This window comes from Sander vitreus, chromosome 23 (assembly GCF_031162955.1).
Source record: "Sander vitreus isolate 19-12246 chromosome 23, sanVit1, whole genome shotgun sequence".
NCBI lineage: Eukaryota > Metazoa > Chordata > Actinopteri > Perciformes > Percidae > Sander > Sander vitreus.
The window spans coordinates 16,826,624-16,848,720 of NC_135877.1; the positions used below are offsets into that span (position 1 = coordinate 16,826,624).

Here is a 22,097-nt window from a genome sequence, read left to right on the forward strand (position 1 = left end):
CAGACAGACACAATCAAGAAACTCTCCGCTGGAGGTGCGACACACACACACACACACACACACACACACACACACACACACACACACACACACACACACACACACACACACAGTACTCAACAGTTTTTCCAGCATATAATAGCATTCCCTGCTGATCATTTGCTCTTATAAGCTCTTACAAATGACTCAGTCAGCAGGTTCTAGTTTGATGTTTTAGCATTGAATGTAAAATGTTGCTTGGAGGGCTGAAAAAGTGCAGACAGGGTGCCACTTTATTCCATATGGTAGTCATGTTTGACAACTTGATTGCTTGAGAGAAAAAGTGACTTTTCAGACGGAATCTTCTGTAAACAAAAAACAGACGAGCTGTTTGTAAAGCCTTTTGTGGCTTTAGTTTCTGCATTTAAGTAAGAGTTAATCGGCATATTAACAAGGCAACTTTGGAAAGGATTGGCGAGCAGCTTTATGGCCTCATTTGGATTCATTTTCCATTCATTACGTTGTTTGATGCTGTCTGGAGAATGTTGAAACCATATATCTGGACTAGAGTCTCGATTGAAGAGGTTTTGCTTCTCATGAAAAGGTGTCTTCAGTTCAGATGTCTTCAGTCACACTTTTACGCCAATAATATGGATTCCATATATCTTCAGACATCGTACCACCTAGATGTTTGAGATGAACCATCTCTTCTTCTGTTTGATGCCGAGATGGTCAGTAGTTGTGACAATGACAGCATTGTTCGAAGGTTGGCACACGAGAGAATAAGAGAGAAGTGTCCGAAAGCGTGCACTGTTTTCCCCTTTCGAATTTATCACATGGCACCCCTCTCTGTGACAGTAGTGTAGTTCAGAACAGCTATAAACACTTAAGACATTATCCGACAAAACGATGTACAAACTAGTTTATTACAAGCATACTACGGTGCACTCTTAAGGCGGCAGTACACCTCTTCAGAAGTGCTTGTCGAATGGTTGTACAGCCTCAGAAACCCCCTACCTCCACAACTTCCCGACGTCGGAATTAGGGGAGCTGTGTCCAACAATTTCTGTGACATTCTGAAACTGCCAACCCGACAGTCACACCCACCTCATGCCATTTATGATTGGTCAGCTGTGCGGAGGTGGGAAGGTCCCAGAGTTGTAACTTATTTCTCAAGCTCTTTTTTTTCACTTGTTACAAAAATATTACTTTCTCTTTTCCTGTGAGTGCAACAGTAGAATGCCTTATAGGAGAAACTGTGAAACGGTGACGTTATCCCCGTATTTAAACAATTACAATCTGTGAGGGCTTGCTTTTTCAATCCGCCATTAAAGCAACACCAAAGCACTTTTCCCACTTCGGTCCCCCTACAGGTTGGAAGCGGAATTGTCCATTACCACTGTCGTAATGTCTCATTATGTCTCATTCAAACTACAGATCCGCTACCCGATCTGGCAAACTTGCATTGTGCGGTTATAGCCGATAGAGGGCCGCAAAGCGAATGCAGAAGTGCCATTCACTCTGTTACGAGTTGATGAACCACTGAAACATTTTTGGAAACATTATCTTAAGGTGCAAAATAATCTTTGGTGTGTTGCTTTAAGTGTGGACGTTTGGAACCGCCTAAAACACTTTGTACAGGTTGTACAAACCAGTTATTTTCCAGAATAACCTGCCCTTAAGAGTACCCATATTTTCCCAAAGGGTAGTCTCAAGAACAGCTAATTTCTCTAGATTACTATTCTTTGTGTAATTGTAAGTTTGGTAATCAGCGTTTGAAAGAAACTCCTGGCTCTCCCTGGCCCATGACTGCACCGCACAGACATTGTTCCAACCTTGTGTAGAGATGCAGGAGCAATGACGGTTAGCCTCTTAAAATCAATTCACCCCGCACAACCTACCAGGAGTGATCAGTGGCGCAGTTGTTCCCCTGCTAACTTTAAAACAGTATCACACAGATGGATACTTTATATGCGGTCGTAAAGGTCTAACAAGTGTGTTTTACAGGCTCCTCTTTTAGTGGAAACAACCCTCGCTCAAATGTGAAAACCCATTGAGCACCTCAGGGGTAGAGTGCCTGCGTGTTATCACAGCCGGGATCAGCTCTAACAAGTCTAATTAGCACACGGTGATGAGGAAGTATTTAGGAAGCCGTTTGTACCTCAGTTTGACATCATAAATACTTCGTCACACATTGTTTTAGTAACTGGAAGAGAGATGCTGGTCGTGTCGGTGAAGTTGACTTGCAATTCTGCTATTATGGGGCACCCTGGTAGCTCACCTGGTTGAGCGTGCGCCCCATATCCAAAGGCTCAGTCCTTACCGCCGCGGCCCGTGGTTCAATTCCGACCCGTGGCCCTTTACTGCATGTCATCCCCCTCTCTCTCCCACGTTCCTGTCTTAATCTGTCCTATCCAATAAAGGCAATGCAAGCCCAAAAAGAAAAGAAAACAAATGTTGCTATTACAGGGTAAAATATTTTCATCACTCCTGTGTCGCAGTCAGCTGGTAGAACTGCAGCTCCTGTCAGGGAGTCCTCGACATGCTGTCAGCTCCATGCAAATTGACTTGATTTCTCCTCTTGGTGTCCAAATGACATCACTTAGCGTCTGAGATGGTACCTAGACACTCCTCCCCCATGAAAGCACGGCGCTCAAATATTCAGTCCCAGCTGTGCAAGAAGGAAAATGAGAAAAGGGACTAAAGAGGGCACTTAATGAATAGAGCTGGGTTCAGGTCAGCTTGTCTTAGCTCTGGTATGTTCTGATCTTTTCTTAAACACTCAACAATGACTCACTCTTACTTAAAGTCTTCTCATATTTAGCAGTGATGAGGCGTTCAAAGCTCCAGCAGTTCTAACACTTCTTGCTTATCTCCTACAGGCACAACCAGGCAGCCCAAGGAAGGAGAGGTCCCAGGGGTGGATTATAATTTCGTGACCATTGATCGGTTTATGGAATTGGAGAAAAGTGGAGCCCTGCTAGAGAGCGGAACATATGAAGGTAAGGAGTTAGTTTGTGATTGCGGTTATTCATCTTTTTTTATATTTCATGGAATTTGTGCTGCAATGTGGCACCTCAGGCGGATTTTTTCTGTGTGTGAGTGACAGCGGTTTAAATGAATGCTGAGACGGGCTCATCACTCCATATCCTGACACTGCACACACACTCATCCTTCCATCCATCCATCTTTTGGCTTTGTGGAGACAAGAGTGTCATTGGTCATGTTGGACACTGAAAATAAATATTTTTGTAAATTCTGAATAAAGGGAAGAAGCCCACACACACACACACACACACACACACACACACACACATGCATACAGTACCTTCATGTTAGCTCTCTTTTGGCTGCAGTGGCTCTTCAGTTGCTTAATCAAAACAGACACAATTCCCTCTCTCCTGTGGTCAGGCAGGCCCAAGGTTTGGATTTTAAACCACTCGAGAAAAAAAAAGCAGCTCCTGGTCTGCCTGGCCGCTTCCAACTCTCAGGAGACCCCTGCCATTATAACACATAGCAGCTAACTTTCTTCTCTCCCACCTGACTCCAGTCTCCGCCGCCCTGCCACCACTGCAGGAAGCAGAAAAAAAATGTCAATGGCAGATGGCCAATTTAACGGTCGGTTGCCAAAAGCAGCGTTAGATCCTTTCGCCGATGGGAGCTGCCTTCCGCGAGGCAAGCTAGATAGAGTTTCTTTTGCGTGGTCACTCTGCCATCATTGAGCGTTTAAGATATTTTAATAATTTAATGGCCAATTAGATGTGGAAGAAAGGCAGACGGGGTGACATTTAAAAAGAAGGCTGAATTGAGGATCAGCTGGTTTTTAGAGCAGAAGAAAGGTTTGAGTTGGTGTTACAAAGAACAGGAAACTGTCAGTGCAGTTCCCGCTGCAAGTGTCCTTAAGAAAGGCTGAACTCCTGACATCTCACTACTCACTCTGGGAGGAGGAACAATTTGTGCGGGAAGTGCTTTTTCTTCTCTTTCAATTGTATCCTTAATGTTTCTCAACTTCGAAACATGGACTCCTGGGGGATCATTTACCGTTACTACAATATAGGTTTATGTTATGGCACATACGTTTAGATTTTTTTTTTCAGCTTTATGTCTGAGAAATCACATTTGTTGTGGTTCAAAATCAGGGGTCTTAGATTCAGATTACCTGAAGGGTTGTTCCACTTGTACACCTCCAAAGCTGAGAAACCTGTAATTCCCCTTTTCTCTTTCTTGTACCTCGAATCACATTAAATCAAAGAACACTTTGATTGGCTTAGAGCCCAAGTTACCATACAAATAGTCTTTTTTGTTTGTTGTTGTTGATCTGGGTACAAAAAGGATCGAATGCAAGTATTTTTTAAGGTTTCAATACTACTTGGTACTGGGTTATTTCTGTCGATACCTTAAAGCAGGGGTCTTCAACGTTTTTTAAGCCAAGGATCCCTTAACTGTAAGAGAGATGGAGTAAGGACCCCCTATTACATATATTTTATAAAATTATGTTTAAATTAGGCCTACAATAACATGTAGGGTGGCCTAAACCTTTATACCTTTTTGCATAAAATACTAAGCTATTCAAATAGCCTAATCATTGTTGCCGTGGTTTTATAAATCATGTTTAATTTAGGTTTAACCCTTGTGTTGTCTTCCCATCCACCATGAATGTGTTGTCCTTGAAAATGAACTTTTTTTGGCACTTTTTCCAATGTTTTTGACACTTCACAAATGTTTTTGTCACTTTTCTCAATGCTTTTTAAAATTAATTAATTTGGTCATTAAACCTAATTTGAATGACATTATACCCAATATTTGAGTAAAAAAAAAAAAAAAAGAAGCAGAAAGTATGAATTGTTTTGACTTATAGTTAAGATCAGAGGATGTTGAGTGAATCACAGACTGTTTTCTGTCAAACTTGACACTTTTTGTTTTGATAACGTTATTTTTTTTTTCAAATGCTATAAAATTGAATAAAACATCTGTCCACACACCCAATCAAACAGACTCCAACCTCTCCACAATGGCCAAGACCAGAGAGCTGTGTAAGGACATCAGGGATAAAATTGTAGACCTGCACAAGGCTGGGATGGGCTACAGGACAATAGGCAAGCAGCTTGGTGAGAAGGCATCAACTGTTGGCGCAATTATTAGAAAATGGAAGAAGTTCAAGATGACGGTCAATCTCCCTCTGTCTGGGGCTCCATGCAAGATCTCACCTCGTGGGGCATCAGTGATCATGAGGAAGGTGAGGGATCAGCCCAGAACTACATGGCAGGACCTGGTCAATTACCTGAAGAGAGCTGGGACCACAGTCTCAAAGAAAACCATTAGTAACACACTACGCCGTCATGGATTAAAATCCTGCAGCGCACGCAAGGTCCCCCTGCTCAAGCCAGCGCATGTCCAGGCCCGTCTGAAGTTTGCCAATGACCATCTGGATGATCCAGAGGAGGAATGGGAGAAGGTCATGTGGTCTGATGAGACAAAAATAGAGCTTTTTGGTCTAAACTCCACTCGCCGTGTTTGGAGGAATAAGAAGGATGAGTACAACGCCAAGAACACCATCCCAACCGTGAAGCATGGAGGTGGAAACATCATTCTTTGGGGATGCTTTTCTGCAAAGGGGACAGGACGACTGCACCGTATTGAGGGGATGATGGATGGGGCCATGTATCGTGAGATCTTGGCCAACAACCTCCTTCCCTCAGTAAGAGCAATGAAGATGGGTCGTGGCTGGGTCTTCCAGCATGACAACGACCCGAAACACACAGCCAGGGCAACTAAGGAGTGGCTCCGTAAGAAGCATCTCAAGGTCCTGGAGTGACCTAGCCAGTCTCCAGACCTGAACCCAATAGAAAATCTTCGGAGGGAGCTGAAAGTCCGTATTGCCCAGCGACAGCCCTGAAACCTGAAGGATCTGGAGAAGGTCTGTATGGAGGAGTGGGCCAAAATCCCTGCTGCAGTGTGTGCAAACCTGGTCCAGAATTACAGGAAACGTATGATCTCTGTAATTGCAGCAAAGGTTTCTGTACCAAATGTTAAGTTCTGCTTTTCTGATGTATCAAATACTTATGTCATGCAATAAAATGCAAATTAATTACTTAAAAATCATACAATGTGATTTTCTGTATTTTTGTTTTAGATTCCGTCACTCACAGTTGAAGAGTACCTATGATAAAAAATTACAGACCTCTACATGCTTTGTAAGTGGGAAAACCTGCTAAATCAGCAGTGTATCAAATACGTGTTCTCCTCACTGTATTTTACATCCTTTCCAGAAAATAAAGTGATAAGTATACACTAACAAATATGTATCCATTATCAATCAGGCTCTTATGCTCAATGCAGAATGATGAAAAGGACTTTCACATCTAGAACCCTAGAAGCCCAAAATGACTTTCTATTTGGCTTCTCTTTGGAAAAAAATAAACATCACATTCTTTTTGATGATCTTGGCTCTTAATGTTTGCAAAATGTGATTTTAATCATGCTTTGGCATTTCTTTGTTGTCTTTCCAAGAATCATTTTGGGGACTTTGTTAATTGAGACTTTCATTTCTCTTTCTCAGTTTTATCAGCATGTAAGTAAGAGCCTAGACTGAAATCAATGCGGCTGTCAGATGTGACAGCAGTTCCCCAACTTACATAAACTTCAAAAAGTCCAGGTTTCTGTGATGCTGTTATTAAAGTTCACACGTGGAGCACTTGGACTGTTCTTGTTCTTGTTTGCGTCTCGTTCGGGGGTTCTAATCCCGACAGTTGTCGTAATCTTTTTACAGCTACTCTCCTCAATTTTTCATTGCAGCCTTCATGTTATCCAGAACGTGAACATGAGGTTTCATTTGGTCTTTACAACACAGAGTGAGGTTTTTATTTTTTTAATTTCTCTGGCTATTTTTCCTGTCCCCAAAACTGTCTGCAGTCGGTGGCTGAGATTGTCTCTAATGCTCAAACCCAGTGCATTAGAACCATTTCTTCACTCGCATCGTCTTCTGATATTTGTCTTATATTTCTGCCAGGGACAGTTGAGTGAAGCCGAAGAGATAGCTCCTGTACTATGGGCTAATCTAATAGCAAACCTGGTGAGGACTACTGCAGACCTAATCTGTGGCTCATGTCCTCTGAGCTGATTCAGTGAGGACAATCTCTTCAACTTTATTTCATGCTCTTGGGTTTAAAATAGCCGCAGAGACGTGTAGTGTCTAATCTTTTAAAAGAAAACGGCATCTCTCAGACTTTGGCTCGACATGATTTGACATCTCACTCAAGCATCCTCGTCTCAAGCACAAAACCTTGCTATTGTTGTGTGAAAACCTCCAAAATGTCGAGTTTTCAGAGGGTAAAAATAAAAGTCCAGCATTCAGCTCAACAACAATATCTTTTGTAGTTATTTCACTGCGTTATGAAATGTTTTACAAGCCTGAGAGTCATGGGCCCTACTCAAGCCAGAGGGAAACCTAAAATAACCCTTTTATTTAAAGGGCCGGTTCACTCATAAAAAAACAAAAAACAAATTCCCTATTTACCCCCATGCAGATACCGTCAGTTTTATTTGCTTCTGGATATTTACGCCGCTAAGTTTTCCACTGCAAAAGATGTGGGTGGGAGTTTGTTTTGTCACATCGAAAGCATTGATAATGACATTTAAATGTCTTTCCAGAAACGTCTCACAGTTACTCATACTATAAGCCACATACTTAGCTGGCAGCTGTTTTTTTTTTTTTTTAGCATTTTCAACCTCTAGAAGAAAATCTTTACAGTGACTCTTAAAGTAAAACAAAAAGAAGTTATGTGGTATTAACAAAGACTGTAGTTTCCAGAGGTGTGGCTCTGACCAGAGACTGAAACCTACAGATACAGTGGTTATTTAGTCATATGCCAGGCAAATCTGTGCATGGTCTGATAAATGATCCATACGCAGAGGAAACAACAATCACCCCCCAAAAATGGGTGAAATTAGTTAATGACGTCTGTGTTTTTCTTTGCAACATGCGTTGCTTTGTGCAGATTTTATTACCGTTGTAATATTGTAAGACATGATGATCTTAAGGCCCCCAGCTTGTGTGTTCATGGATCAGCTGGCTTCAACATGGAACAGCATGTCAAAGAGCACCTCATCTTCCCTGTATCTGGTGCAGGGGTGTCACGACACTCTTCTGACTTACTGTTCCCACGTCTCTCATCATTACTTTCCAAAATCTTCAGGCCTCTTTGCTATGATTTTCCCTTAGTCTCTTTTCATTTACATTTTGTGCTTTGAATGTATCTTTGTTGCTTTGTTTTCCTTTATTACAAATAAATGGAAATGCAAATTTTATTCAAAAATCATGTATGTCCTTGTTCCTTTTGGTATTGTCAAACATATTGACTTGTTACACTTTAGAGAAAAGGATTCAAGATGATAAGAGTCTACAGTCATGCTAACACACTCACACTAACAATGCTAACATGCTGATGTTTAGCAAGTAATATATACCAGCTTCACTAACTTAGTTTAACTTGTTTTGATGACGGCTCTAGATAAAATGTGAGCTCACCAAAGTGAATACAGTTAATCCTCTAGGGCAGGGATGTTCAACAGGGGGTCCAGGACCCCTAGGGCGTCCTCAGAGTCAATGCAGGGGGGCCTCCAAATTATTAATTAGTTAATTTTTGAAAGTTTCTTTCAAAAAATAAAAAGTCTTAAAGGTATTTCACATTTCATTACTTTGTGGTAATGTTTGAAGTTCTACCATGGACATTTTTTGGTGGAAAAAATGCTTTGGTAACCTTGTTTCAAACCATTCTAGCGTGGTATAGAAAGCCTGCAGGTAGACTCAGCTCAATTTGTGCCAGTTCTCATTAATATTCAACGAGCTAAGCTGCTTGACTCTGATTGGCTAACAGCTAGCCAATGAGAGCCGGCTATCAGCATCCTTTACCCAGCGGGGTGAGCTCATGAATAGTAATGAGCTCAGGCAACATGATGTCAGACTGACCAGCTTTTGTAATTGGCCTGATTTCTCCGCTTATTTCTTTTCAGTGGATCTGACAGAGGAGGTAGCAGTTGATTTTCACATTCACGACACAAACACATATGGACCTAACATATTTTAAAAAATGCAAGTAAAAACGGTTTTGTGTGGCAGGGCACCTTTTAAAATGAATCCAACATATTATTAGTAAATATAAATCCCCACTGTTAACTGGCCTATAGGCAAGGTAGTCACTAAGGCCATCCACAGACACAGCCACATGTATGTTTAACATTAAAACATCATTTATAAATTATATAATTGTTAGGCTATATATATATTCATTTGAATATATTATTATAATATTATATTCTAATAATATATTCTATATTTGAATAGCTTAGTATTGTATGCAAAAAAAGGTATGTATATAGGCTTTAGGCCGCCCTACAAGTTATTGTAAGCCCAGTTTAATATGCAACTTCATTATCACAATAAATGTAGTAGGGGTTTACCTGCTCCATCTCTCTTTCAGTTAAAGGGTCCTTGGCTTAAAAAAAGATTGAAGACCCCTGGTCTATGGACCTTGAATATCTGTAGCAAGTCCCATGGCAATCTATCCAAATCTGTCACTGACAGCTAAAAACATCCACCTCATGATGGTGTTTGGAAAAAAATCAGGGATTTAACAAAGTCATTAAGATTCAAACGTCTGGGGACTGAGGATGTCTGTGTACTAAATGTCACAGCAATCCATCCAATAGTTGTTGAGGTATTCCAGTCTGGACCAAAGTGGTGGACCGACCCACCAACGGAGATACATTTTTCATGCAGTTAGCATGGCTAAATATAAAAGAGGTAAGCGTTACACATGTGAAAATGACTCTAAATGTCTCACAACTCTTCCTCATCTCTGTTCCAGATAACTTTTACGGTACCCCGAAGCCTCCGGCCGAGCCCAGCGCTCTGCTGCTAAATGTAACGGACCAGCTGCTGCCGGGCGCCAGACCCACCTCCGAGGGCAAGAGGAAGCGTAACAAGTCGGTCAGCAACATGGAAAAAGCCAGCATCGAGCCCCCCGAGGAGGAGGAGGAGGAGAGACCCGTCGTCAATGGCAACGGTGTAGCTGTCACCCCAGGTCAGCCCCGAACACAACATCCACAGGTGCAGAGGCAGAGGTCGCTTGAGCCCGGAGCCTTGTCATGACGGCTAGGTTTTTAGGTCATGCTCCGGGTCAGGCTGATGTGCAGCAGCTCATAGCCTTGTTTCAGACTTTCAGCCACAGACTCTAGAGTGGTTGCCTAGCAACAGAGACGGTAACAGATTGCTTTTACATGCTTTTTTTTGGAAAATGATTTCATGGCAGATTATCACTTTTAATTGGGTACACAAATATCTTTATGTGCAATTTATTGGCGTGATGTGTTAACTGTGAATTATAATTCACTCTCACAGTCAGTGATTACCTCTGCAGACCACACAGTTTATGATTAAAGCATTAGTGCCATTGCTCTTCAGAATTTCATATCATTCATTAGGTATCATTATCAGGCACTGTCTCACCCAGATAGCTAGAGGGCATACACATATATTGCTCTCCAATTCAACAGGAGCCTGCGGCTCTTTCAAAAAACATGTTTTTTTTCTTACTTGTGATTCAGCCCTGTCCAAACCATTGTTTTCCTTTCTGTAAATACTGAAAATAGGCAGAAGTGACATTTTACATAGCACGCAATGAGGCCAAACCTCTTGAGGTATAAATAGTAGAGAAAGACAGATATTTACTTGAATAACAACATTATGAACAAGGTGCTAACTGACTTAAGCCGCCTACACATGATAGGCGGCAAAACTGCTTTGCGCTGGCCGTTCCATTGATTTCCTATGGGGAGAGCGGTGCCGCCCAGCTATGCGCTGTGCTGCCCTTGGCGTCGCGCACCGCTCGGATTTTCCGCAAAGTTTGATCAAAGTTCCAATTATTTCAACTATGACCTAGTTGCCGCTGACCTTTCGAAAGCGCAACCAATGAGATAACAGCTGTCGTTATCCAGCAACGGGAAATAGCTTCCTTGCCACCCTTGATGACGTATACCTGCGCTGCGCCCTACCTAGCGGTGCGCAGAGAGCAAACCACTTATCATGTGTAGGTGGCTCAAGACACATCAGAATGTACCTTTTTATTGTGTGCATTGTGTAGACATCCAGATATGCACACACACTCAAACCCACATGCACATGCTTACAGTACACACGCACACACACACAAACCCTTTGAATGCATCCCATGATCACATGAAAAGACCATCATAAAAGAGGCTTTTATGAGTTAGATTTTTGTGATTCCAAATCCAAAACCACGCTGTGGTCCTGTGACTTTCTAAGCTGGTTTATTAGCCCCAGGACAATCAATTCTCTCGCAGCAGTCAGAAGAGAACAAAAAGTCAAAGTGTTGGGGCATTGATCTCCAGGAAGTTTGGTAAAAGGATGAGATTTTGGTTTTCCTACACCAGGGAGCTCAAACAAGGTAGGAGTCTTAATTTGCAAGAGAAATACATGCATGCAGACAACATCCTGTACGGTAAATATGGAAATACAACTTTATTTATATGGCATGTTTCTAAATGTTTACAAAGTGCTTAACATAAGAAGAAGGAAAGAAAGAAAGAACTCATTTAAATGCATGAATTTGAGATAAAAATCAGATATGAAGAATTATAGCATAAAGTGACTTAAAAAGGCTTAGCTGTAACAATAATATAACTTCATATACAGTGTATGACACCTTTCCTAATTTACAAAGTGCTTTACAGGATAAAAGAAAGGAAAGACAGAACGCTAAATTAAATGCACAAAATTATTTTAAAAACAAGATGTACCCTACAAATAAAAGCAGATAAGAGTTTTTTTTCTAAAATGACAGAAAACTTGATATGCAGTTTATGACACCTTTATTCGTGTTCATGAAATGCTTAATACAACTTTAAATTGAGCTTTATTGACTTATTTGTGTAATTTTTGTATTTTACCTTGAAGTCTTGCTTTTAATTAAGCTTTATTGATCTCTATATGTATGCTAGTCTGCACTTTGTGTTACATTTCACATGTATGAAAAGTGCTATTCCAATAAAGATTAATTGATTGAAGGATTCATTTTAATGCAAGAAATGAGATAAAAACAAGAATTTCTGGGTGTAATGTTATGCATATTCAAAAAAAGATTATTTAAGTTATGTAAAGGCACAACAAAAATGGCGTTATTAAATACGCTGTCATTACTCATTACATCATTACTCTTCAGACTTGATTTAGGGCTACAGGGGCATCATATAACAGTCCTTCCAGAAAAATGCAGTTTTTTTGTGATTGTTGCGGGCAAAAATCATTGATTATGCGGCACGTTTTAAAAAATGTGATGGAATATGCGGGATGTTTATGCAATTGTATGCGATGAAATTGCGGGAACTCGCAAAAATTGCGGGAACTTGCAAAAACTGCGGTTTCATCGTGGCTTCATCGCGGTGTTTGCAGCTTTTCGATGATGTTCACGTCGCGTAATTACGTCACTTCATAACGTTCCCATGGCAACAGGGGAAAGTGGCTGCTCTTGTGCGAAGTAAACGCAACATTTTTCAACTTTCTGCTAAGATATATGTGACTTGCAATGAAAATGCGGGGATTATGAAATTATGCAAGCCCCGCATTTTGCGCGGAAATCGGCAATTTATGCGGCGAAAGTGCGGCGTATTTTAAAAAAGGTTCATAAAGGGTTAAAAGGTGAGCTGAGAGAAATTGTAGGAAACATTTATAACTGATTCCTATTGGCACTGTTGAGATGCTCGATAACTTCAGGCTGTGGGTTGTGCAGTGAGCCATGTTGGATGTTAAAATGGGCTGCTGCGCTCAGCTCAAGAGGAGTTTTGTCTCTGTAGATGGACAGAGTGTGGGCTGACCAGGAGAGCTGAGGGGGAATCAATAGAGCACAGCAGGCTCTGTGATCTAAGCAGATAGCTACCTCGCTCTTTCCCTCCCATAGATTATCTCTCAATCCCCTGCTCTCATTTGTTCCCTCTCCTCTTCCCTCCAGGAGCTCTCCTCTGGGAAGCACACACACACTTTCCATCGCTTTCTCTTTCTTCCATTCACACTTTTTCTCTCTCACACCGCCATAACTCAAACTAGGGCATCACAGCCAGCTTCTCTCACAATCTCTATTGTCTCTTCTGCTTTATTTGTCTTTCTGTCTTGTTCATTCCCTCCCCTGGCTTCACCTCGTTCCCCTTTCTCCCCTGAGTCACCGCTCCTTCTCACCTTTTTCTAATCACTTTCCTTTTTATTCCTCTCTCTCCACCCTAACTCCGACTCTCAATCAGTTTATTTTCCCTGCCTCCTACGTCTTCTTGTCCTTGCTTCACCTCACTTGTCTTTCACTCTCCTCATCCCCCTCTCCTCCGCAATTATGTCGTGCCGGACTCATACTGCCCTCTTGTGACCTCAGAGTCGAGCGAACATGAGGACAAGAGTACAGACGCTTCGGGGGACATCGCCCCGCAGGGCATCCTGGCAGAGGCCCCACCTGAGGCGCCTAAAGACGATGGACAGTCCCCGAAAATGACACTACCCAAACCAGATGAGAACGACGAGCTAGGGCCACTGCCAGACAACTGGGAGATGGCATACACCGAGAAAGGAGAGGTCTACTTCATAGAGTAAGTGTCATGGTTACATCTAATCCTGAGCCAGAAATATCATACTGTGTATCGCTGATGAAACCTGAACACACAGGTGTTCAAAAAAAGTAATTGCAGAAAACTTACTGGAAATACCAATTCACCAGATGGTAGGCAATCTTCTTAGTGACTTCTAAATCAGTATTGATTGATTTTTATAGCCACTTGGAGGTAGCAAAACAAGCTGTAAACACAACAATGACATATTATCATCTTGATATGACAAAGGTGTTAGCAAACAGTTGCCTGTTTACACATCCAGCAGACATATGAAGTGTTTTTTTCCCAATATTCACTCCCCTTTTAGCTCTGTACTTGATCTCCATTACCTCCGGATATTAATATGTGTCTGTTTTGCTGCTAAATGCTCCATTATGTTCACCTTGTCTGCCTGCCATTTGGTGCTGGGCAGGCAGCGCTTTTGTTGCTTCATCTGGAAAATGATGCGGTGAGAGTGAAGCAAAACAATAGAGTTTTAGGCCTTAAAACCAAAACAGTGATCTAAAATACTCCTTTAAGGTGAGGGATACTGCAGAGTTGGGTCTTTCACTAAGAGCGACCCCTTTAATTTGACCCATCAATATTTGTCAATGTACATATATTGATTAGTGTAGTTTTAAAGTAGAAAAACAAGTACGTCTTCTGGTGGTGCAAAGTAACAAAAACAAAAGTAAACGTTATATTTTAAATTTGCACAAGTATAAAAAACTAAATAAAATAGCCATGCAATCGTTTTAGAACAACCTCGCTTACGTGCAGTCCAAAGAGGCATGTTCCAGCCTTTAGAGATGGCAAGATGGGTTTGTATTTTCATTCTTCCGCAACAAAATTAAATTAAGCCCGAGTTACTAGGGCTAGGTACCATCTAAATTTACTTATGTATATTCCCTTGTGTACACACACAAATACACACACAGAGAGACCATACTTGATGCTTGGTGGTTTAATGAGATTTAGAGGTCCCTAGAAATACCTTCCTACACAGAACTCTGTTATACAAGCTCTGAAGTTTAATTAATTATAGTTGTTACAGCTGCAGTAAAAGCTGTGGAGGTAAGTCTTCGTCAGAGAATAATTAAGTTGTTGTGTGTGTTTCTGGTGGAGTGATGGAATTATATGTTCATGGATGTAGACATGTGTAGTATCAATTAATGTAGCCATAGAAGGAAATTATTCTATTAGAATTTTTTTTATTGCATCAATAGATATTTCCAGTCATTAGGCTACATTTCTCCACAGCATTTATGGAATACCAGTGCTCTTGATCACATCATAAACTGCTAGATGCTGCAGAGCAAAACCAGACAGAGATAGCGGTGACGATTGACATCCAGCCAGGCACATGTTGTCTCTTCATGTCTACTTGCCACAGAGGCAGACTTTTAATTCCCTCCACTGCAAACGAGACGGCTCACCATATGTCTCCTCCCCTAAACAGACAAACCTCATGTTCCCACACCCACAAAGCACATTACACAACTAATACAATTAGCCCACTGACTTTCTAGCTTGAATTTTTTTTTGTTTGTCTGGGCGTATGTGATGCCGTGCCAAAGTGATAGCAGCCGCCAAGAGGATGCTTGCCTTTGATTGGCCTCCATTCGAGATCAATTTGTTTACCTACAGCATTTGAAGTGAGGTGGCTGAGGAGAGGAAGGGAGGGAGGGAGGGAGGGAAGGAGGGAGATGGAGGTGGAAGAAAAATAGTGATTAAAAATAGTAAAGATTGGAAAAAAAAAGGTGAGAGGGAGGACAAGAAAGATAATTCTACTATATATAGTAATACCTAGATATTAGAAGAGAGGAAGGAAAAGAGTGAAATGCATTTGAAGAAGAATCAAAAGCAGAGCAGAGCAAAACAGACATTACCTTTACCTTGAACTGCACTTTATTTGGCTCTGTATTTGGCGTGGGCCTTAGTCTCCCACTTTTATCTATGTTTAGGGATGGCAATATCCATCTGTCGGTCCACCACTTTGGTCCAGATTGAAATATCTCAACTTTTCCTGTAGCGCCACCAGCAGGTCAAATGTTTTTGTTGACTTTTTTTTTTTTGAGTGAAATGTCTCGACAAATATTGGATGGATTATCATGAACTTTGGTTCATGTTCCCCTCTGGATTAATTGGAATAACTTTGGCGATCCCTTAACTTTTCATCTAGCCTTTTCATCAATCCAGTTCATGGGTTTGTGACATTCAAGACATTTAAGAAATTCCCATCAGCCTCAATTATACTTTTAGTCCTAATTTGTAAACATTAGCATGTTAACACAGTAAACTAAGACGCTATGCGTGTTAAACATTATACTTACTTAACATCAGCATGATAGGATTGTCATTATAAAAGCATGTTAGCATGCTAAAGTTAGCATTTAGCACAAAGCACAACTGTGCTTAAGTCGAGCCTCACGGAGCTTTTCTTTATATATTTTTTTTAATATTCTTAAATATTCTTAAAGTGCCCATATTATGAAAAAAAACACTTTTTCTGGGATTTGGGGTGTTCTTTTGTGTCTCTGGTGCTTCCACACACATACAAACTTTGAAAAAAAAAAACATCCATGCTGTTCTGAGTGAGATACGGTTTCTGAATGTGTCCCCCCTTCAGTCTCCGGGTGAGCTGTTCAAAATTCTACGTCACTAGCCGAAACGAGCTGGCTAACCGCAACCGTTAGCATGCTAGCGCTAGCATGTTACCTTGTTCTCAATGGCAAAGCACTGCTACAACACACACAAGTTCACCATAATCTACAAAAGAACTACTTACATGTGCGCCCTTGTTTAGAATCAGTCTCCCAACTAATCCTGCCTTGTAAGTGACCGAAGTTGGAGAAACAGCCTTTCTTTTACTGTCTGGAAACAGCTAGCTAACATGATCCTTACCTAGCTACTGCGCATGTGCAACTACAAACAAAGATAGTACAGAAGAAGAGATGTCTCACTCTGTAGCTGAAACAGAGATCTGAACACAAGGTGAAAAGAGGATCTGCAGCAGTGAGAGAGAAACCATGTAAACCTATCCTGGTACAACCTTAAAATACAATTATAAACCTGAAAATGAGCATAATATGGGAGCTTTAAAGCTGCACTAATCAATCTTTTTATATTAACAATGTTATGACAATGTAATGTGAAAGGTGTCACTCAGTAACAAACCCACACAGAATTAGCACCAAACCCTACAGCTCAATGGAGCTTTTTAGCCTCTTTACGCTCATTGTTTTGGTTTTACAGCCTGCAGATTATGCTCACACCTCGTTTCCAGGCAGACGGACAAAGTTATCAACAAGCTGGTGAAGAAATGTGAACTTCCATTGTAGCAGCTAAAGGGCCAAATATTTTCCTGAGGAGTTGGTGGAGACCAAAACAGAACTAAAAGGAGAGTAAAGTCTGGACTCTCATTTGTCAGGTGGACAGAAACACGACTGAATAAAAGTTTCTCCATGACTGCTGGATGTGTAAAACTCAAAACAGATGTGTTTTCAGATTGTTACTCTGCATCCAACTGGCCAAAACATGATAAATGCAGCTTTACCATTTGTATAATTTATAGGGCTGTCAAACGATTAATTTTTTAATCACTGAATTTCTATAGTTAATCGCATATTTCATCACATGATTAAAATTCTATTATTTTGCATTTCAAACAGTTTTTAAGTACATATTAACAATCAAAAGCAATTCTTACCAGTGTATCTTGATTGGGAATCAAATGAATGCAAAGAAAGTTACTTTATGAACTTGATTCTAAGATTTGTAATTATTTATTTACTGTAAACAAAAGAAAAAGTGTGAATCTATCATTACAATTCAGCACAATTCCTAACTAAAAAAACTAAAAATCTCTATCCTTACTAGAGTCAATGTAGTGTTTAGTAACTCCTAAATAATGTTGATTACTCACTGACGTCCAGTGATCACCGGTTAATGAGACAGCGTTTGCGGCTCTTTGCAGCAGTTCCAGTGTGGCTGCTTTCTCCGTGTCATACAGGCTGTGTATGCGTGAAAACTACTGTCCCCCTCGATGGCAACGAGACAGGTCAGAACATGCCAACCGTAGTACGTTTTTAAGACCCAAGTCCTCTACGATGCTGACAGGTCTGCAGTCAGTTGCCACCCGTTTCGCAAGAGCTGTAGTAATTTTTGGGGATTCGGTTTCATCCACAGCTCGCCAAGTAGCACTCTCCAAAATAGTGCTTTGCCTGAGTGGGTAGCATGGCTTGACGTGCTTCGGTGATATTTTAATTTGGCTTTACACAATGTGCATATGGCTTCCGGGAGTTTTGGAAAATAAAAAGCGCCATTCAGGATTTCATTGCTGCTGTCTTTCTCCATCATGCCTGCAGCCTGCAGCAGCAGGATATGTTACGAGGAAGTGGCAGCTTGATGATAAGTAACTGTGCTGCAAAGTAGTAAGTAAAATAGTAGCCTGTTAGGCATGACGCAAAGCCGAGTGAAGTGTAAAATAAATTAATAAATGCCGGCATGCGATTAAAAAAAATTGCGTCGGCCCTTAATCGCATCGCGATTAACGCATTAACGCTGACAGCCCTAACAATTTAGATTCATATTTTACACACATTTTATACACATTTTCTACAGAGCTTTTATATTTGTTTGTTTTTTACTATAAAGTGTTTTTCCTGTCATTGGTGCATTCCCATGATCTGTGTCTTTAATGTCTAACTGCAAGCACAATCTCCTTTGGCAAATAAGTTCAAGTTGATAGTCCTGAAAAGAACAAAGATACAATGAAGCCTCTTTTTCTCCTCCTCCTTCATCTTCTCACCTCAGTTTTTTACTGTAGGCACTTTGTGTACACCTCCCCTGCCCTCCTCCTCCCCACTGACATGAAGGGAGGCCGTTGTGGCTCCAGAGCTTCAGACGAGCTGTGGAGATACGTCAAGTTTGCAATGGCACATCATATCTGATCTAGATCCAGCTCTCTGCCCGAGGCTCTGGATGAATCGGCCAAGCCCACAGCTGTTCCCCTCCATCACTCCCTCAGCCACCCCTCAATCTTTTTTTGTCCTTTCTCTCCCCCCCCCCTTTGCCTGGTAATGAGAGACAGTAAGCAAATTAAAAGTATTGATTGCCATTTTGTTAACCTAAAGCTTTTTTTCCCCCTTCCGTCTCTCTCGTCACCTTTTTTAGAGGCAGGCACACAAGGGAGTCTCATCTTTCCTCTCTGAAATGATTCTCTAGCCGAATTAAGAATCCACCAACCTCCTTCTCTCTTTCTGCCAAGTCTCCTCTCTCTCGCCATCTATCACACTCCCTCTCACTCTCTCTCTCTCTCTCTCTGTCGTCTCTTCACAGCCACAATACCAAGACAACATCGTGGCTGGACCCGAGGCTAGCCAAGAAGGCAAAGCCGCCCGAGGAATGCAAAGAGGATGGTGAGTACTTTATCTTTATCTTCTGTTATCCTTTCCTTCTGATTTTTTTGGTCCTCGTGTTCATACAATTCTCATTTATTTTTGAACAATGTTTTTTTAATTTTTCATTGCAGTTACAATCTAAAACAATGTTCGTACATTTCAATTACACAACCTCCTCACAGCATTCATTTTTACAAGATTTAAACCGTGCCTGTTGATCTGACGAGACGCATAGTGAGATGATTTCATACGAGACTTCACTTCATTGGAGGAACATTTGCTGATTCTTGTGTGCCTGTGTAGGATTTTTATTTATTTTATATGGTGGAAATGTTGGTGTGTGTGTGTGTGTTCGCGTGTCGACACTGGTCGCTGGGAATAGGAAGCCCCGTGATGTGCGTGTTTAAAGCCCAGGTCCAGAGAGACTGGAGGTTACAAAGACTTCTTTATTCTCAACTGAGAGAGATGTGGAGTGTCCTTCACCCGCCCACACACGACAAACACCAAACACACCAAAAAGAAAGGAGAAGGATGAATGTCAATGCAGCAGGTTTATAGACGATATATATATATATATATATATATATATATATATATATATACGAGTGTGTCATCTATCTCTTTTCCATCACCCTAACTCCCTACTTTCCCATTCGTCTTTTCTTTATGTGTGCGACCGAGAGGAGATTTATCACCTGAGTTATAGTAGTAGTGGAGCTGAGTAGAAGGACTGGGTTTTAGAGATGGACAGAGACAACAAATGAGAAATGACTTTTTTTGGATTGTGCGTCTGTGCAAGTCTTTTGGTGTATGTTCATGGCGGGAGGGTGGTGGTGTTTGTGTGCCTATTCCTGGTAAACATGTAACCACAAGGATAGAGTTTCTCTAAAAATATATTTGGCACTCAGACATACAGACAGAGGGACAAATAAAATGACTCTTCGCGTTTGCTATAACCTGCCTAGGGTGCCAAGTGTGTGGGAACTTAGGACAGTGGGCTGCAACTAATTATTGTTTTTATTATCAATTAATGTTAACCTACTCTGTTTTTGATTTGTTGTTTAGTTCCCAGACCTAAAGGTGACGCCATCCAACTGCTTATTTAGTCTAACCAAAAGTCCAAAACCTCAAAAGATTTCATTTCCATTGATATAAAACAAAGTTTATCCACCACTTTGGTCAAGACTGAAATATCTGAACACCTATTGGATGATTGCCATGAAGTTTGGTACACACATTCATGTTCCCAACAAGAGTAATAACAAGTAATAAGCATGGTGTAAATACCTGCAAAAACAATTACATTCCCATCAGCCTCAGTTGTAATTTGTGTTTAGTGCTCATTAGCTAATGTTAGCATGCTAACACGCGAAACTAAGATGGTGAATATGGTAAATCCCATACCTGCTCAATAATCACTGCTCAACATCAGCACGTTGCTGAAATTAGCATTTAGTACAGTCTCACAAAGGCCAGCATGACCGTATAGTCTTAGCCCTATTGTATGGTAAATGACGTTTATCAAATTGTAAATGAACTGACTAATCATTGTTGAATTTCAGAAAGTACTCAGCAACAGGAAAGTATGTCATTGTCTAAAATACTGTACTTTAGAAGACTAGCACACTTACTAATATCTGAATCACTATTGGAATACCTGTAGACGTTTGCTACCTTGAGCAGGATAGTCTACCTCCACAGCCCTGCAGAGGAGGGTCTGGCCAGTCCACACAGCATTCTAGGATGGGAGAGAAACATGCTCTGGTTTATTGCATTTCTCCAATCACAATCGTCTTGGGCGGCGCTAAGCACCGGGAAAAGCCATGGTGCAGCTGCAAAATAGCCTCACGAAGGAACTTGTTTTGGTGGAACATGTGTACGTTCAAAGGTTGTTTTAGTCGTGCTACAGAAAACTCAGATTGGACAGATAGTTTAGCTAGCTGTCTGGATTTACCCTGCAGAGATCTGAGGAGCAGTTAACCACAGTCCTCATATATCGACCAGAGTTTAAAATTCTAACACAAACAAAACGGTAGGTACCGGACATCTGGCTGAAAAGAGTGAAATCCAGCAGAATCTCCGACGGCAACGCAGCAGTCCCACAAGTGGAACATCATGGATATAGGCTATGAGCAGGATAAAACAAATTTTAAGATGTATTTGCAGATACTGTTTGACTACAGTAAGATAGAGTGAAAACATTTACACTGTGTGTGGTGGCATTAAACATGGGTGCTGCTTCCTGTTGACTAATTTCCTGTTTTATTCTTCCAAAAGAATTACCATCTTAATCTTGTAGTTTATTCAAAAGACCGTCTGTGTAGTGGCCGAATCTCCCCGTTCCCTCTCAATCTTCAGACATTAAAGGCGCACTATGCAAGATTTGTACCTTTTTATATAACAGCTTTGAAGTCATTTCGATGGTAAACCAACTCGTAGTAGGGCGAATTATTCTGATAGCAAAGCAGGGGGGGACGCCACTGGCAAAACCAGCAATGCAGGTTTGATAGGTGGCGCCCCGCCAAATCTCGCGAGAATCACGACTTGCCTTACGGCACGACGTCACATACATCAACAACATATAAGAAGCAGCCTGCCTCTATGGAAGACACTAGCACGCATTTCAGCCATGAATCATGGCAGAGTCTATGAAGAAAACGAACAAAGCGCAGTCGGAAGAGTCAAGAAAAAGAAAACAAGAAACTGACCGCGTGAGGAACCGGACAAGAGTCCCACTCGGTCAGGCTTTCACTCGTTGGCGAGAGCTAAAAAGCAGCAACGGTAACGTTAAATACAAGTACTCCACAGCGACTCTAGGGGTCACTGTTTGACAAGAACGGAAACTGCATAGTATGCCTTTAAAGATGATGAAATGACACCGAAACAAAGACAGAGCCGCCTGTGAGGAATTAGTTTAAATTTGATTTTGCTTTCATCTCCAGCACTTCCAATCCTATTTATCCATCAAGACCGCTCCACAAGAGGAGATGTGATGATATTTGGGAGGACTGGTATTGATCTGGTTGGGCCGCTAATCCAGTTAGTCCCAGCTGAAGGGAATGTAGT

The 22,097-nt window shown here is 41.2% G+C and overlaps 1 protein-coding gene across 1 annotated transcript in view; it reads left to right on the plus strand.

Moving 5' to 3' along the window:
- magi2a (membrane associated guanylate kinase, WW and PDZ domain containing 2a) overlaps positions 1-22,097 on the plus strand; it is a 230,460-nt gene that overhangs the window by 146,968 nt on the left and 61,395 nt on the right. Inside the window, 4 exon segments of the mRNA XM_078242955.1 lie at positions 2,862-2,981; positions 9,846-10,061; positions 13,419-13,629; positions 18,970-19,049. Of these exon segments, the coding sequence (XP_078099081.1) occupies positions 2,862-2,981; positions 9,846-10,061; positions 13,419-13,629; positions 18,970-19,049 (627 nt within the window).